This window comes from Lepus europaeus, chromosome 22, assembly GCF_033115175.1.
Source record: "Lepus europaeus isolate LE1 chromosome 22, mLepTim1.pri, whole genome shotgun sequence".
Lineage (NCBI taxonomy): Eukaryota > Metazoa > Chordata > Mammalia > Lagomorpha > Leporidae > Lepus > Lepus europaeus.
In genome coordinates, this window is record NC_084848.1 from 8,531,357 (window position 1) to 8,550,368 (window position 19,012).

At 52.7% G+C, this 19,012-nt stretch overlaps 1 protein-coding gene across 1 annotated transcript; it reads left to right on the plus strand.

The window, feature by feature from the left end:
• Positions 1–611: 611 nt before the first annotated feature.
• Positions 612–5,215, plus strand: LOC133751181 (alpha-1-antitrypsin-related protein-like). Its single transcript, XM_062181028.1, has 4 exons — positions 612–1,248; positions 2,481–2,751; positions 4,086–4,230; positions 5,015–5,215. Exons 1-4 carry the CDS (start codon positions 612–614, stop codon positions 5,213–5,215), a joined length of 1,254 nt encoding a protein of 417 aa, XP_062037012.1.
• The last annotated feature ends 13,797 nt before the right edge of the window (positions 5,216–19,012 follow it).

Below are 19,012 nucleotides of genomic sequence, written 5' to 3' on the forward strand. Positions count from 1 at the left end.
CTGAGTACTACAGTATGGAACGTAGGCATCCCAAGCAATGGCTCAACCTGCTGGGCTACAATGCACACCCCAGTCTATATCTTTTGACTGGAGAATTTAATCCATCTACATTTATTTGTTCATATGGATAGGTAAGGTCTTATTGTTTTGCTAACTATTTTCTGATTGTGCTGTATTTCTTGTTCCTTTCTAGCTCATTATTTATCGTTGTTGGTGAACAGCATTGTGCAGAGGTGGCTTTGATCCTTTTCCCTTTTCTAATTTGTGTGTGTTAGAAGTGAGTTTTATTCTTTCATGATTTTTCATGGATTGTAGAAATCCATTAATCACCGCTTGTACGTCAAGTCTGGTTGGGATGAATTCCTTCAGCTGGTGCTTCTGAGAGAAAGATTTATTACGCTCTGGTCTGTGCATCACTGCTTTGCTGTTAGACCCAGCAGTGCTCCAGGTGGGCAGGTGTCGTTTCTTCCCAGACTTGGAATACGTCATCCCCTTCTCGTCTGCACGGTGAAGCTTGTGCTAGTTGTCTGCTGTTCCTCCGGACTGAATTCCCTTATACATCATTTGTCACGAGTGTGGCAACCCCTGCCCCTTCTCTCTCTTGCAGGACGATGCCGTTCTCCGCTATGTGGGGTCTCCTCCTGCTGGCAGGCCTGTACAGCCAGTTGGCTGGCTCCAAAGACAAATATCCTGAGGAGGAAGGTGCATCCAAGCCTGATCCTCAGGACCCAGAGATTCCAACCTGCCAACAGATTTACCGCAGCATTGCTGATGTTTTTTTAAACTTGTACCGAAACCCAAAATTCTGGCCAACAGACACCAACATCTTGCTCTCACCAGTGAGCATCACTGCTGCTGTTGCCACGCTCTCCCTGGGGACCAGCGCTGACACTCAGACTCAGGTCATGAAGGCCCTGGGGCTCAACCCCCAGAAGGTGGCCAAGGCTCAGCTGTACCAGTGCTTACAGCAGCTGCCCTACATCTACCACCAACCAGACATCCAGCTGCAGCTCACCGCTGGCAGCCACCTGCTCACTGACCACACCCTGACGCCGATAAGGCCGTTTGCTGGGAGCACCAAGCTGTCCCACTCAGAACCCATCGCCATGAACTTCAAGGACCCTGAATGGGCTCAGCAACAGATCAGCAACTATGTGGAGAAGGAGACCCAAAGGGAAATCATGGGTTTGGCCAAGGCTCTTACGACTGAGAAAGATTCGCTCATCCTCAATCACATGACCTTTCGCGGTAAGACGGAGTGCGACCTGAGCTGGTTCTCATGAACTGACCTGGATACGGGCTCCGCTGCGAGTGCTTAGCCTTTCCTGATGGCGCACTGGGGAGGGTGGCAGGGCGTCTCAGCGTGGCCTCTCCCACTGCGCACACTCAAACCATGGCGCATTCTCCACAACCAGATAGGATGCCCCAAACCTTCTGCGTGACATAGCAGAGCCTGGATCATGCTGACTCCCAGCGTGAATCCCTACACAGTGATCCCAAAGCACAGGGCCAGGAAACAGCCAGTAGGGGCTCTGTGAATGGAACAGTGTCTCATGGACACAACGTAGGGTTCCAGCGTCATAGGAGAGTGGCTGCCGGAGTCTGAAAGAGCTGAGTTCAGATTCTGCTGTCCCCACTCGCTAGCTGCTGACCCCGGAGAAGTGATTCTACCTCTCTGAGATACTACTTTCTTGTCTTGTCATGGACAAAGATACCCCTCTCGTCTGGTGTTGGCCAGGACGAAGCGTGCCATAGAGGACGTGGACTGTGTGGCCACCTGGCAGGGGAGCGGCTCCGCTCAGTGCCAAGCCACATTTCTCCCTCTGGGAGGCTGCAAGGTCAAGAGCCTGTAAGTGCCCCAGGACCTTCCAAGGAGGCTTCCGCTGCTCCAGGGGGCGTCGGGTCAGAGGCTGCTCCCAGGCCCCTGGCTCCCAGGCCCCGGGGGCCGAGTCCCACAGTGCAGAGCTCCAGGCCAGAGTGAGCTCGGCAAATATCCCAGCAGCTTCTGTCCCCTCGCCAGCCCCGGCGCCTCCCCTGCCCCATCAGTGTGGGGTCCTGGGTCCCCGAGGCATCTGCCTCCCCGACTGCCCTCACGGTGAGGCTGTTGTGGGGTCACAGTGAAGGCAGCCACCCAGAAAATTGCATTTCCCCTGGGGGCCAAGACAAGGACACACCTGGAGCAGGTGCTTGCATGCTGACCGGCCCACCTGCCTGCAAAGATGCTCAGGGGCAACACGGGGAATCTCTATTCTGCCCCCTAGTGTTCAGTAAGCATCACCGGATGATAGCACTCCCTCTTGAGATGTTTCCTCTCTCTTTCTCTCTCTCTCTCTCTCTCTCTCCACATACACACACACACACACACACAGGCTGCTGGTCTCATTTCAACCCCAGTTTGCTGAAGATGAAGCTGAGGTTCAGCGAGGCCTCTCCCACGGGGCTCGGCCACCCTTCCTGAGCACCCCCTCCCTTCTCCCCAGGAAAACTGCACGATAAGTTTGACACCGTGAGCATCGCCGAGGAGAACTTCTACGTGAATGAGAACATCACCGTCAAGGTGCCCACCCTGTACAGCTGGAGCACGTTCCACATGCAGCGAGACGAGCTGCTGTCCAGCTGGGTGCTGGTGCAGTTCTACGTGGGGAACATCACGGCCTTCTTCCTCCTGCCCGACCACGGCAAGATGCAGAGGCTGATGGAGCAGATAACTCCGGAGCACCTCGACGACATCAGGAGCTTCACTGACATCAAGTGAGTCCTGGGCGGCCCAGGAGCTGCCCAGGGACCTGAGACGGCTGGGGAAGGGGGCCCAGCGGGAGGAGCCGGGGCCTGGGGCGGCGCCACCAGAGCTGCGCCTGCAGGAGCAGGCGTGCACTTGGCTCCGGGAGAGTCGGCCGGGCTCTGCAGTGGGGAGCAAGGGAGCGAGGGCTCTCCCCAGCAAGGCCGCTGCCCCCTGTCGACATCCAGTGCTCCTGTCCGTGACATCAGCACCAACACAGGCTGTGCTGGGACCAGGAGCAAAGAGCTGGGCTTCCTGGGCAGAGGCTGGAGCTGAGGGTGACGTCCCAGCACAGAGGGTCCCTGGATGAACGTGGGAGGAGCCTCACGGAGAGGTCCAGGGAGGGAGGGGCCAGGGCTAGTGTAGACACCTGTCCCTTCTCTACTACTTCCCTCCCGGGGCTCACTGCCTCCCCGGAGTCAGCAGCCTCACGGAGAGGTCCAGGGAGGGTGGGGCCAGGGCGAGTGCAGACAGCTCTCCCTTCTCTGCCAATTCCCTCCCGGGGCTCACTGCCTCCCCGGAGTCAGCAGCCTCACGGAGAGGTCCAGGGAGGGTGGGGCCAGGGCAAGTGTAGACAGCTCTCCCTTCTCTGCTACTTCCCTCCCGGGGCTCACTGCCTCCCCGGAGTCAGCAGCGCCTGAGGACGCCCCACAGGAGCGCACATGTGTGCAAGGAGGTGCGCCCATGCTACGCTGAGCCACCTGCACTGGGCACCATAGACACACACGACACACACGCAGGGGTGAGGCAGAACATACGGTGCGAGGGTGCAGGCCTCTGCCCCACCCACCCCTGCCTGAGGTTCCCGCACCCAGGATGAGAACAGAGAACAAGAAGGGGCTGTGTCGAGTGCACTCCCTCCCAGGGCCTGAGCACGCGGCCTGCTCTGCCCGCTCTTCTCTCCCAGGGGACAGTCGTCACTCAGCACCTGCCGCTGCGACCCGTGATCCCCCTGGGAAGAGTCCAGGGAGCCCCATGGTCGTGGGAGTGGAAATGATAAGGGGCAGCTGACATAAGCTCTGAGTACAACATCTGAATCTGCCTGGAGGGCTTCTTGGAGGAGAGGGTCCACCAGGACAGCGGGTCCACCCCTTTGGTGGTAAGGCTGCAAAGGCATCAGGCGGACAAGAAGCTCGGCAGACACAAACCAAGGCAGCTTCTCGTCTAGGCCTGGGGGGAGGAGCATAGGCCTGAGTGGGAGAAACAACCAGAAAAGGAAACTTCTAGAGCCCAGTGAGCCCAGCAGATCTGTGCCTTAGCAATGCCTCGGCTACAAAACGCCTCCCTTCTCTCTGCTCCCGAGCAGGTATTACCACATACATTTCCCCAAACTGAACAGTATCACAGTCAGTGATCTGAAGTCGTACGAGGAAAGCCTGGGCCTCCCCAACCTCTTCAATAAGACTGTCCTCTCCAGTGCCAAAGAGCAGAGAACCATCAAGAACCAAAAGGTGAGCTTGCTCCAAGGACCACGCTGGCCCTTGGGGTGTGGAGAGCAGAGTGGGGGAGGTGCAGGGTCCGGGCAGGCGGCTGGAGACAGGCCCGAGGCACACACCAGGTGCACATCTGCCTGCTTCCTAAGAGCCACGTGATCACCTGGGGCGGGAAGTGTCAGGTAACAGAACTGGGGAGGGGGCTTCCTGTGCTGCTGGGCTGGTAAGGGTCCCCCCTGAGGCTGGGTCACTGACCTCCTGCCTCATCTTTGCCCTTGACCTTCCAGTCTCCCAGCTTCAACTTCCCCATACTGACAGAGAACCCCGGAGTCAGGGACTTGGAAGGACCACCTAGCCCCTGGCTCTGCGGGTGCTGGGGCCATGGGTGTCACCGGTGTGAGCACCTGGGCGTCCAGCCACAGATGTTTCCCATGCAGAGCTCGTCCTCCACTGGGTCCAGGGAACCTGTAGTGGACAAAGCCCTCCGGATGTCACCTTTACAGTCCTTGTCCCCAAGGACCTTAAAATCCCTCTGAGAAAGGAGAGTGTGGTGGCATGGGGGGAGGAGGAGGGGACAAGGCCATTGTCCCCTGCAGAGGCTGGGGTGCAGTCACAGGGGTGAGAGCTGCGGGGCAGGAGGGGACTGCGCGGAACTGGGAGATTCCAGGCCCGAGACTCAGAGAAAGGCTTTGGGCGACCATGCAGAGTGGAGCCAGGGACAGGGTGGGCAACCCTGGGGCTGAGGCGTCCACCTGGGGCTCAGTGTAGGTGCAGCTCACGGCCCTCCTTCTCTCGCCACCAGGTGGTACAGCAGGCCGTGCTGACCGTAGATGAGAACGGGACAGAATTCGCTGCGAGCACTGATACGCTGGTACATTACTCCTACAGGGACCGCACGGTCAGGTTCAACCGGCCCTTTGTGATCGTCCTTGGCACCTCCAAGGACGATGATATCTTCTTCCCCCTCTTCATGGGAAAAGTGGCGAATCCCATAAAATACTGATCCCCTCTCTGCCCTCAGCCCCTGTCACCAGCCGGGCCCCTCCCTGCACGACATTAAAGAAGGGCCCCCGAGTGTCACCTGCAGATTCTCCATTGAGTCTCCCTTTGTGCCCTGATGCTCTGCACGGAATCATGGCCACGGGTCCCCTCCTGGGCCCCTGCATGCATATTCATGAGGCACCTGGTCCTCCTGGGCCCCGGTATGCATATTCATGAGGCACCTGTGCCAACAGCAGTGAATGTCGGTTCGTTATCCTTTGCTGCAACCAAAGGCCTAAGGGATCTGTAAAGGGAGGTCTAATGCCTTACAAAGAAAGGGGGTTTCTTCAGCTCCCAGCTTTGAGCAAACGGGGCCCACGGGGCCAGCGCCTGCTCCGCTCTGAGACGGGTCTGGGGGTGGAGGGCCTCACCTCTGAAGCAGCGCAGGCAGGTGGGGGCGCTCACGTGACCAGACCGGAAGTCAGCGGTTGCAGAGGGAGGGTCTTTCTCTCTGATCACAATCCACTCAGTGGGGATCCCCGAGAACCTGCCACCAGGGTCTCCACCTTACAGGTGCCGGCACCTCTCACCTCACCTGACTAGGGACCGGCCTTCTGACATGTGAGCCGCTGAGGGGCGCCCCAAGTCCTGTGAACCCCTCCGCAGCAGGCTGACAGCTCCTGCAGCCTCTCGGTCTTCTTTCCAAGGAAACTCCCGTGCTTTCCAGGCTGCCTGGGAGTCTCCTGTGCTCACACACGGCCCAGACTCCGGCCTGCGTGCCTCACATCCGTGTCCCTGCCACGCCTCCCCGTGCACCCCAGAATCCCTCACTCTCCCGTGGCACCCGCCAGACCCGGCACCTCACAGCCGGCCCTGTGCAGCTGCACTTGCAGGCACAGAAGGGAGGAGCCATGTCCCCCCTCGGCCGCCGTGTCACCTCCCCAGGCTCGGCCCCTGCTGCTCTCACGGGGTTTCCCACCAGCAGTTCCGGCAGGTTTCTCCATGGGACTGGACCTGGGCATCCGCCTGTGTCCTTGTTCCATCACTGCCCCAGGGACCTGCACAGCTCTCCCGGAAGCAGGTCCCGGAGGAACAGACAAGGGGCACAGGAGGGGTCCCAGCGCTCACACACAAGAACCTAGACAACACTCAAGCAGCTCCAGCTGGAGGTGAATGAGAGCCTGGACGACAGCCCAGGAGACACTAGGACCCGGGAGAGCCCAGACACACATCGCAGTGAGAACGACATACCCCTACTGACCCAGCCATACAGGAAGCAGAACCGGGACTCGTGGGCACCAGTCCTCACAGTGCCTGCACCACAGGTCAGGTGGTTACACCCCCCAGAACCTGGAGCCTGGGGCACTGTCCCCCCTCAGTCTCGAGGCCTCTCCCCTCTGCTGTCCCCTGCCACCTGGAACAGCTCACGTGCCCACGTGCAGGTGTTCACCCCAGTGACCTGGCCTCTGCCCCCACTGTTGTGGGTCCCAACTTCCCTGGGGCCCATGCAGCACCACCGAGACTGAGAATGAGCACCCGGTGCCCCTGCCACCATCAGTCACAGCAGAAGCAGCGTGGGGAGATGGCAGCATTGCCCAAAGCTATACCAATGCCGAGCCAGCTCACCAGACTGACAGCTGAAGGGAATGGCAGCTTGAGGGGAAAGCCTTTCGCTAGGAATGCCACCCCTGAAGACAAGGAGAAGCTTATTTGCCAGATGAGCCAATACCAACAGGGAGGCAGGAGAAGTACAAAGGGGCAGGGTAACATGACACCTGCTAAGAGTGCAATACCCCTGGAGCAACAGACCTCACAGAGAGAGTGGATGAAATGCCAGGAAAAGAATTCAAAGAATGGGACCCGCACTGTGGCATAATGGGTAGAGCCGCCCCCTGCAGTGCTGGATCCTATATGGATCCCATATGGGCGCTGGTTCAAGACCCTGCTGCACTTCTTCCCATCCAGCCCACTGCTATGGCCTGGGAAGGCAGCAGAAGATGGCCCAAGTGCTTGGGCCTCTGTGCCCATGGTGTGAGAGACACAGATGAGGCTCCTAGCTTCAGATTGACACAGTTCCATCTATTGCAGCCATCTGGGGAGTGAACCACCAGATGGAAGACCTCTCTCTCTCTCTCTGCCTCTGCCTCTCTCTAACTCTGCCTTTCAAATAAATAAATAAATCTTAAAAAAAAAAAAGAATTCAAAGACTGACTAGTGGGAAGCTCAGCAAGATACAAGAGTGCAGAGAGGGGTGGTTCACGAAAATTAGGACAATTCCTGACACATATGGGAAACTCAGCACACAGAAATCTGGATCAAGAACCAAACAGATCTTGGAAAGGAAGAACTCATTACATCGAAGAAAAAATGCAGTCGAAAGGCTCACGATAGACCAGATAAAGCAGAAGAAAAACTATGTGAACTTTAAAGTCAGGCCTTTTGAAATATCCCAGGCAAACAAAAACCACATATTTTAGAGATTTATTTTATTTATTTGAAAGGCAGAGTTACACACACACACAGGGTGGGGGGATCTTCCATCTGCTGGTTCACTCCCCAAATGGCCACAATAGCTGAGGCTGGGCCAGGCCGAAGCCAGGAGCCAAGAGCCAGGAGCTTCACCAGGGTCTCCCAGGTGGGTGCAGGGGCCCAAGCACTCGGGCCATCTGCTGCTGCTTTCCCAGGCCGTAGCAGGGAGCTGGATGGGAAGTGGAGCATTGGGGACTCAAAGCAGAGCCCATGTGGGATTCAGACACTGCAGGGATGAAGGAAGAGCTGGAAACTTCCTGCCTGGGCAATCGTGGACAGCAGGGGCAAGAGGCCCACAGGGACTCGGACAGCCGTGACAGGCGGAGGTTCTCACTGTGAGCATCACATCTAATCAGAGTATCTGCACCCAGGCCCTTGCACAGGTGGGACTGAGTCTGACACGGGAGGCACAGGTGGCACATGGCTCCCCTCCCAGCACTCCCTGGGTCAGCAACCACACAGACACCTGCTCCGTCCAGGGGAGGGAGAGAAGAACCAGAGGAGGGCCCCCTGGGAGCAGCTGGCAGGGAGGGAGGCCAGCCTGGGCTCAGCACGGACCCAGACTCTCCCAGGCTCCTGAGAAGCAGCCCCTGCAGCCCCAGGCTCCTTGAGGCTGAGGCCCAGGGGCTGGTGTCCAGGTTGGGTCTCAACCTGTGTGGCCAGGCCCAGAGCCAGGGCCAGGCCCAGAGCCAGGGCCTGCATCTGTGGGAATCCAAACATCCAAGCCCGCTCTTGGAGGCTCCAGAGCACAGAGGTCAGAGCAGCTGTGTGACCCACGCAAATACTGGCACCTCTCTGGATCTCCTGTGGACACTGAGAATGCTGGGAGGAGCAGGGGAAATCAATCCAGAGGTGATTAACAGCTTCGAGATGCGAGTTGCCAAGGCAGCTGTTCTGGGAGGGAGGCGGGGGCTGGGGCGTTGTAGCCCATGACAGCTGTTAACAGAATCCCAGAGGACATCTGGGTCCTCAGGCCCCCCCCAACCCCCCCACCCCCCCGCCACAGGGACCTGCTGCCCTTGACCCTGTGCTAGGTCGGTCTCGGGGCTAAGAGGAAATGTGTATTCATTAACTGCTCAGATAACCTGGCTGCCTCTCTCCTTTGCCATCTGCCCTTCTCTTATCTGGGTGCACGGCCCCTTCTCACCTGCTGGTTCCCTGACCTGCGTCTCCAGCTCTGCAGCTCACCCTGTGTACACGAAGTTCATTTCCGAGTGGGACACGTAAGCCCGCAGGGACAGGAGAGGGGCCTCTCAGGAGCTGGGAGGTCCCCAAGTGAGCATGTGGAGACGTGTGGGAGAGAAGCTGGCAAAGACGGCCTTGGCAAGGCGAAGACCATAGGACGGCCCAACAGCAGGAGAGAGTCGACAGGTCCGAACTCTCGGAGGGACCACGAGGGGCCACTATGAGGCATTGAAGGCTGAGGCCCATGTAAATAACGGTGTTCAGACGCCAACGCGGGTGAAATATCCAAGTGCAAGGAACACGTGCGCTCCAGCACAAAGCACTGACTGATTTAAGTGTACAGAACTGTTCTAAATAACACAGAAAATGCCCAAATCATAAAAACAAGGGATGACACATTTGAATTTACACAATGCGAATTGGACGGTGTGGGGAAAAAAGCCATTTAATTCACCAAGAGAGTATAACAATTACAAACGGGTAAGCTCCACAGGGAGTACAGGGCATTCCACCCAGCAACACAGAGCACCTGGGACATTCTCCAGGAGAGATCGCACGCTGAGCCACAAAACAAGTCTTAATGAATTTAAAAGACTGAAATCACACGAAATGTATTTTTTGATCCTGGTGGAATGAAATTAGTAATTGATAGTGGAAGGAAACCGGGAAGGTGCACAAATCTATGGAAACTGAACCACATACTCTGAAGCAACCAAGGAAAAAATACTGCAGGAGAAATTAGAAAATATCTTGCAATAAACAAAATCAAAATACATGTATTTAAAATTACTAAGTTATTTAAGCTACATACTATAGACTACAAGTTTATGTGCAGTGCTAAGAAATAAATTTGTATCTATAAACACTTGTGTTAAAACAAGCTCTCTCAGGAGTAGCATTTGGCATAGCAGTTAAGGAGCCCACATTACACGTTGGGGTGCCTGGGTTCCACTTGCAGCTCTGGCGCCCAGTTCTGGCTTCCTGCTGCCCATATGGGGACCTGGTGTTGGCGATTGCAGGTGTTTGGGGGATGAACCAGTAAGGAGCACCCTTTCTCTCTCTCTCTCTCTCTCTCTCTCTCTCTACCTCAAATTAAAAAAAAAAGAAACACTTCAAATCCACAACTCAACTTCATACTTTTAGAAACTAGGAAAAAAAAAAGAGAGAACAGAATAAACCCAAAGCTAGCAGAAGATATGAAATTAAAGTTTAGAGTCGAGATCTAAAAAAAATAGATTAATAAAAATAATGGTACATCAATAACAAAGTAATAGAAAAACAACAGACTACAGACTACAACAGGGAAATCAACTACCAAGAGCTGGTTTTTTGAGAACATCACCAAATTGCAAAATCTTATGCTAGATTGACTAAGAAAAAAAGAAAGAAGACTTAGATAACTAAAACTGGAAATAAAAGAGGAGATATTACACAAGATTTTTACAAAGGTAAAAGAATAAGATAATATAGCATTTATATATCAAATAATTGTATAATCTATACAAAATATATTAAGTTCTAGAAATACACAATGTACCGAGATTAAATCACAACAAAATAAATACACTGAACAGAGATATAACTAGTAAGGAGATTGCATCAATTAACAAAAACCTCCCAACATAGAAAAGCACAGAGCCAGATGGCCCCACGATTGAATTCAACCAAACATTTAAGGCAGAATTCACGCCAATTTTTCTTGGAATTTTCAAAAAAATTGAAAAGGAAGGAACACTTCCTAACTCATTTCTATGACGTCATAATTACCCTAATACCAAAGCCACTACTTGAAAACGAGAAATCAACATTGTTTATAAATATTGATAGAAAAATCTCCAACAAAACACTGGCAATAGAACTCAACGGCACAGTAGGCCACGGAGTGATGGCTTGACATGAAAGCAATCTGTAACATTCCAAGGGGAAAACTCACAACATTTCAACTGATGCAGAAAAAGCATTTGAGAGAATTCAACAAAATTTCATGATTTAAAAAAAACCACTCAATACACTAAGAATATAAAGAAGCTATATGAACGTAGTAAAAGCCATCTATGACAAGCCCAAGGGCTGCTCCATCCTTGATGGTGAAAGACAGCGTTGTTCTTCTATGACCCTGAACATATACAGGGTCTTCAAAAAATTCATGGAAGATGTGTGCCCTGAAGAACTATGCAGGCACGGTGCATGTTTGCGCCAAAATAAACATATTTTAATTCCATTTTTTCACAAACTTTGAAGTACCCTCATAAAAAAGAATACCTGTTCTCTTCACCTCTATTTAACTTGTTTTTGGAAGTTCTAGACAAAGCAATCAAGCAAAAAAGAAACAAAGAAATAAAAGTTATCACATTGGGAAGGAAGTAAAATTCTGCATTCACAGCCCACAAGGTCTTCTCTGTAGGACACCCTAGAAATCCCACACGCCAACATGCCAGAAATCTGCTAGAACCAATCAACAAACCCAGAAAGCTACAGGATACAAAATCAACACACAAAAATCAGTCATGCTTCCACATCCTCACAAGGAACAATCCTAAAAGAAAATGAAGGGGAAAAAAATCCACCTTCAACAGCATCAAAGAATAAAATACTTAAGCCTAAACTCCCCCCAAGGAGCTGAAAGACTTGTGCACTGAAAATTTAAAAACATCGCTGAAAGAGACTAAAGGAGACATAGATGAATCAGAGGACACTCCACACCCAGGGCCTGGAAAACTTAACGCGTGTACGACGTCAGGACTCCCCAGAGTAACCTATAGCTTAACGCAATCCCTGTCAAAACCACTCTGATTTTGTTTTCTTTTAGGAGAAGTAAAGAAATCCACTCTAAAGTTCATGTGGACACTCAGGCGATGCCAAGTAGCCAAACAGTCTTGAAAAAGAAGAAAGTTGGAGCTCTCACAGTTCTGATTTCACAGACACAGGAATCAAAGCCGTGTGGCACCGGCATGAGGACATACAAGCTAACTGAATAGAATAAAAATCCCGGGAATAAACCCGCCTAGAGGTCAGCTGACTTTGGATGTAGGTGCTAAAACCTTCCATGGGGGAAAGACACTGTTTTTGGCAAGTGGTGTTGAGAAAACTGGATTTCCATACTGCAAGAGTGTGATGTTGAACCTTTACCTCTGCCGTGTCCGAAAGTAAGTCAAAGTGCATCCAAGACCTAAATATCAGACTTCGAACTGTAACACTCTCCGAAGAAAACATGGAGGAAACCTTCAAGACCCTGGATTTGGCAATGATTGCTCGGATCTGACAGCAACAGTTAAAACAAACTGGTACGCATCCAAATGGACAGGCTCTGTGAGAAGGAGACAATCAACCACGTGGGAAAGTTAGCGTAGGAGAGGAAGTGCCTACGAGTCGTGTCTCTGGTAAGCGGCTAATTTCCAGAGTGAATAGAGGTGTACATACAAAACCCCACAATTCAACAATTTTTTAAAAGCCCTGATTGAGAAATAGCCAAAGGACTTGAACACTCGTTTCTCTAGATACCCAATGACCGACGGACACATGAAAAGGGGGCTCACCGTCAACAATGCTCAGGGAAACACAAACCAGAACCACAAGGAGACAACACACCACACCTATGTGTGTCGGGATTGCAACTGAAAACAAGCATCAAACAAAAGACAAAAAAAAAAAAAAACCCTCAGAGGGCTGGCTGTGGCACAGCACCACCATCTGCAGCGCCGGCATCTCATATGGGCACCGATTCGAGTCCCAGCTGCTCCTCTTCCAATCCAGCTCCCTGATGGTGCACCTGGGAAAGCAGCAGAGGATGGCCCAAGTGCCTGGGCCCTGCACCCATGTAGGAGACCTGGAAGAAGCTCCTGGCTCCTGGCTTCTGGCTTCGGATCAGCACAGCTCCAGCTGTTGCGGCCATTCAGGGAGTGAACCAACAGATGGAAGACCTTTCTGTCTCTCCCTCTGACTCTCTTTTTGTTTGTTTGTTTGTTTGTTTGTTTTAAAGATTTATTTAGTTATTCGAAAGTCAGAGTTACAAAGAGAGAGGAGAGGCAGAGAGAGAGAGGTCTTCCATCCGATAGTTCACTCCCCAGATAGCTGCAATGGTCAGAGGCAGGACCTTCTTCTAGGTCTCCCACGCAGGTGCAGTGGCCCAAGGCCTTGGGCCATCTTCTACTGCTTTCCCAGGCCACAGCAGAGAGCTGGATCAGAAGAGCAGTGGGACTAGAACCGGCGCCCATATGGGATGCCAGCACTTCAGGCCAGGGCGTTAACCCACTGCGCCACAGCGCTGGCCCCACTCTCTGACTCTCTGTAACTCTGCCTTTCAAATAAATAAATCTTATAAAAATGTATATTCAGGCGGGTGCCGCGGCTCAATAGGCTAATCCTCCGCCTGCGGCGCTGGCACACTGGGTTCTAGTCCCGGTCGGGGCGCTGGATTCTGTCCCAGTTGCTCCTCTTCCAGTCCAGCTCTCTGCTATGGCCCGGGAAGGCAGTGGAGGATGGCCCAAGTCCTTGGGCCCTGCACCCCATGGGAGACCAGGAGAAGCACCTGGCTCCTGGCTTTGGATCAGCACGATGCGCCGGCCGCAGTGCGCCGGCCACAGCGGCCATTGGAAGGTGAACCAACGGCAAAAGGAAGACCTTTCTCTCTGTCTCTCTCTCTCACTGTCCACTCTGCCTGTCAAAAAACAAAAACAAACAAACAAACAAAAAAAAACAGAAACAAAAAATGTATGTTCAACCACATGCAGCAATGCTATGAACCCAGTCAATGGGCACACTGATACTTTTCATAGCAAGTGTAACAATGAGATTATGATCTGAATTTTAAGGAACTCTTTCAAATCTATAATAAAATAGTGGAGCTTAAAAGGAAGAGTATAAGAAAATAAAAATAGCAGGCCGGCACCGTGGCTTAACAGGCTAATCCTCCGCCTTGCGGCGCCGGCACACCGGGTTCTAGTCCCGGTTGGGGCACCAGATTCTATCCCGGTTGCCCCTCTTCCAGGCCAGCTCTCTGCTATGGCCCGGGAAGGCAGTGGAGGATGGCCCAAGTCCTCGGGCCCTGCACCCGCATGGGAAACCAGGAGAAGCACCTGGCTCCTGGCTTCAGATCAGCACTGTGCGCTGGCCGCGGCGGCCATTGGAGGGTGAACCAACGGCAAAAATGAAGACTTTTCTCTCTGTCTCTCTCACTGTCCACTCTGCCTGTCAAAAAGAAAAAAAAAAAGAAAAGAAAAATAGCAATCGCAATTTGCAAATATCTAAACTGCATATTTGATTTTAAGAACTCAAATCAAAGTAAGAGAATACCACTTATCACTATCAGATTGGCAGAAATCTACAAGGCTGCCAATACGCAAAGCTAAGAGCGTATGTGGAACATGGTCATTTGTGTGCGACTTCACCAGAATATAATTTGGTAACATCAGTCATACTTAAAAGTGGAAAAAAACATACTTCTTGCCTCAGGAAGTTTACTATTGCGAATTTACCCAATGAAAATATTTACAAACAAAACAAATGTTTGTTTTAAAAGTGTTCCTTTTAATTGCAGCATTGTTTGCAGACCAAAAAAAAAAAAAATCCATCAATAGGGAATCGATTGTGTAAATGCAGAAGCACCTATACGATGGATGCTGCACAGCCTGGGAAAAGCATGAAGCGAGGTCAAGAAAATCACAAAAATCAAAATAAATCATTGCACATGACTGACTTTCTTCTGCGAGCTTCCGTTGACCTGTTTGCTGAGCAGGTAGTATAGGCCAGATGCTGGCGTGCAGCTGTGACCAAAACAAACAAAATGCCCACAGGAACTCAGTGAGGGGTGAGGACAATAAATCAGGTGAGCAGCTATCTCGCCAAGAGCAGAGGAAGGAGATGAGCCCCACGGTGGAGAACAAGGCGAGGCAGGGCTAGGAAGTGCTGGGTATGGTGCACACTCACATAGCGTGGTCACATCACCCGCCAAGGAGGAGGCATCGGAGACCCAAGGCAGGGGAGAAAGCAAGCCGTGTGGGTATCTAGGAACGAGGACAGGCAGTGCAAAGGCCCTGGGTCAGGGCTGTGGCTGCACTGTTAAAAGAAGCAAAGAGGCAGTGTGCCTGGAAGGCAGAGACCACGAGAGAAAGAAGAACACCGAACGAGGCCGGGGGCGGCCGCAGCGTCCACCCCGGGAGGCAGTGCCACATCCTGCACCTGCAGTGACCTTGGCTTTTCCTGCAGGAGATGGCATCCAGCAGATGCTTTAAAAAAAGCATCAAAGTTTCACTCAAGAACTAGACAGAGAGGGGAGCTGAGAGATGGGGAGCCTGCGTGGCACGTGGATGCTCAGGGAGGCAGGCAGCTCCTGTCTGGGAGGAGAACCTGTCCCCTAGGCTTGTCCCTGGGCTGTCAGTTTGTGCTGGAGGCAGGGAAGAGGTGCTTTGCTCAAATTGCTCAAATGGGTTTGCAAAAGGAAAACTCCGGAAAAGTCTTGGCAGCAAGCCTTCTCGGATCCTTTAAAATCTCAGCACGCCAGTGGGAGGAAGCGGGGCAAAGTTTCCCAAACGTATTTGGCCGTGGGGTCCATCTATTCACAAGTCATCATTGCTGGAGTTCCAGCCAGGACCCGCGGGAAAACACTGCGGTGCGTGGAGAGGCGCTCTGCGGGGTCACCAGGGGACCCTTTGCACTGGGGCAGCTCCCTCCAGCACTGGGAGGAAGCTAGGTCAGGCGCCCAGGTGCAAGGAGACCCAAGAGCTTGCTTCCCCGCCCTGCGTATCTGTGGCGGCTGCTGGACCCGTGCGCCCTCGTGCACTCAGGACTGAAAGGAGGCTAAGGTGGCAGCGTGAAGTGTGAACTCCCAGATCAGAGGAACAGCACCCCCTCCCGCTGACCACAGTCCCAGGCCACCTCCTTCTTTCCTGGCATCACTGGAGGACAAGGAAGTGCAAGAGTTGGGGAACAGGACCATCTGTGGGGGAGAGGAGGCCAGGCCCACGGTTGCACAAGCCCACATCACCTTGGGCCCGTTAATATTAACTCAGTTTCCAGCCTGGGGAAGCATCAGCAGTCCCAGAGTCACTGCCCTGATAAACATTGCTTTGCTCCTCCTGTTGGCTGGATCTTCAAGGCTTTCCACTTGGCCTTCAGACAGTGACCCTGCTGAGGTCTCCAAAAATACGCAGCTCTGATCCCTGTGGCTACAGCTGGGGAGGCTCCACCCCTAGGACAGGGCAGAAACTGACGAGGGCCCGAGTGGGAGTAAAGACCCGGCAGAAGCAGCGCGAATGGTCATTACGCTTCAGCGTAGTGGTCCTCTTGAGCCACCTCAGTAACCACACCATCGAAGTTTCTTCTAAGAGGAATACAGTTTTGGTCCTGGTGGGCATTTCTTTTGTTTGGTGTCTGGACATTTTTTTGATTGCTAGTCATTTTCACAGAAACCAGCCTTATGAAAAAGTAGATTCAGCCAACCAAACATGCGTGCATTCAACCACCTTGTGTTGTGTAGAGTCACTTAGCCATCTTGTCATACCCTGGCCACACACTGCTGTATGGGAGTTCTGTGTAAGTTCAGTGAACAATTCTGAATTACAAATTTCTTTGTAGAAAAGAAGCAAAGGCTTCGTAGATATGCTATCGCTCCCTTGCTTTCTCAGAAGACTATCGCCAGGATCCATGTGGACAGAGGGCAGACTGTGCTCCACTCAAGGACGCATGGCCGAGGAAGCACAGGGCCTGACACGCACCCACGCATCAAACACTGCACCTGCTATCCAGCAAGATCCATCTGGCCGAAGAGGAGGTTTACTCACTTGCAAAAGATGTCATCACTCCAGAGAATGTGTGTGAAGTCAGCATAGTAAAATATTAATGGTGGGACCCAGGTGGTACACCCAGGGTATTCACTGTTCAAAAAAATCTTTGACCTTTGCCATGTTTGCAGATTTTCACATGCCATTCTTTGTCAGATTATGCATTCATCAGAGAGATGCTGTTAGGGGTTGAACTGCATCTCCCCCAAAATTTATATGCTGAAGTTTTAACTCCCAATGCCTCAAAATGCGGCCATTTTGGAGATAGGATCTTTAGAGAGGGAATCAAATTGCAATGAGGTTTTCAGGGTAGGCGCTGATCCAGGATGACTGGTGTCCTTAGGAGAAAAGCAAATTTAAACACGGGGGAAGCTGATACGAAGCCACAGAACGAATGCCATCCGGAAGCCCAGGAGAGCAGCCTGGAGCAGATCGTCACTCAGGGCTCCCAGGAGGAGGCCACCCAGCCAACAGCTGGACTTCAGACTTGCAGCCTGCGGTAAGTTCCAGGTGTTTGCAGTGTTGTCAGGCAGCCCTAGTGGGCCAGGAGTGATGCTGTGTTCCCGGATCTGCACAGATGGAGGTGCTGGGGGCTTTCCCAGAGAGAGTTCCTACTGCAGGGTGTGGGGGCCTGGGAACTGACAGTGAGCCGCTGGCCTCCTTAGGAATAAATGAGTGACCATGAAGCCAAGCTGTTGCCCACTGGGATCTTAAGGCCAGCTAACGTTCAGTAACGGGCCTATAAGCATAGAGTTTTTGCCACTGTGGACTTTCAGCACGCAAAGCTCTGCTGCAGATCAAGCTAAAGGCCCACAGGAACCCAAACAATCCCACGTGGCCAGAGAATAGCCAGTGCTCAGGTCCCACTCCTGGCACTGACCACTTGGGAGCTACATCCTCTGAGGCAAGCGCCTTGAACCCCACTTGCCCATTCCCAAAGACACAGGTAGCCTCCTTCTAGGAGTCAGGGTCTTCACAGAGGGAATCAAATTGCAAAGAGGTTTCCAGGGTAGGCTCTAATCCAGGATGACTGGTGTCCTTAGGAGAAGGGCAAATTTAAACACAGAGTCCATGCTCCAAATGCCCACAACAGTCAGGACTGGGTCAGGCCAAACACAGGTAGCTTCCTTCCAGGGTTGTCCAGAGGATCAAATAGGATGGCACAGCTAAAGTTCCAAGCACATAGTAGGTGCTCAAGAAACGGGAGGCAAAATACCTAGAGGTCAGGCTGAGTAATCCCCCAAGGACTAGTCAACAGGCTCAAAGGCTTGTTTGTTCGGTAAACAAGTGGTCACAGGTGAACGGCTGCAGGACCGTGCAGGTCAAAATCAATACTCAGCTGATTCCAAGTGTTTATCCCCATTCCACGCTGAGAGCGTATGGCTCAGATTTCTAACCAGTGCTGAGAGAGTGCAGAATGGAGCAGAGAGGCCCTTCCCACAGCAGGAGAGAGGATTCTAAGTCTGCCTCCTGCTGCTTAACTCTGCGGAGGCCCTGCCGTAGCCCCCAGCCTCTGCTTGCTCTACTTGCCCTAGGCTAGACTAAAACTGGTAAGTACACGTCCCGTGGGCCACGCCTCCTGATCTCACACCCGGGACATCAGCCACCAGTCACTGCCCCAGTTCCACCTTTGTTCAAACTTCAGAATCCTTTCCAAGGCAGAACTCCAGGGACCTCCACCACAGACAACGGAGACCACTGACTGCCCCGACCCACGGATGTCCACGAGGCCTCCTGTCCCCAGATTTCTGAGTCTGACCCCTTTCTTGACCAGAAACAATTTCCGTTTTCATCTTCATCTTCCAAGAAACCATGCCATGAGTATTTGCGCTCTGTCACCCCCTGGGGTCCTATGTCATGAGTTTCCCTACTGTTCCCAGTGCAGACATCCAACATCCCCACTAGGTACTAGACGTTGGTAACTCCATTTCTGGGGGAGAGAGAGAGAGAGAGAGAGAGAGAGAGAGAAAGTTCTTCCACCCCTGGTTCATGCCCCAAATGCCCACAACAGTCAGGACTGGACCAGGAGCCCAAAACTCCATCCAGATCTCCCATATGGGTGGCAGGGACCCAAGTGCTTAACCCAGCGTCTGCTGCTGCCCAGGACGTGCAACAGCAGGAAGCTGGGTGAGAGGCAGAGCCAGGACCTGAACTCAAGCACGGGATGCAGACCCCAAGCAGCATCGCACCTGTGCTCCAGATACCACCTGGCTACGCCGTTATTTTAAGTAACTTGGTACCTGGAAACCTTCTCTCTGTCTCGTCACGTTTTGTAACTCCCAAAACATTCCAGAGCGAGATTAATTCAAGCCAAATCATGCATTTCA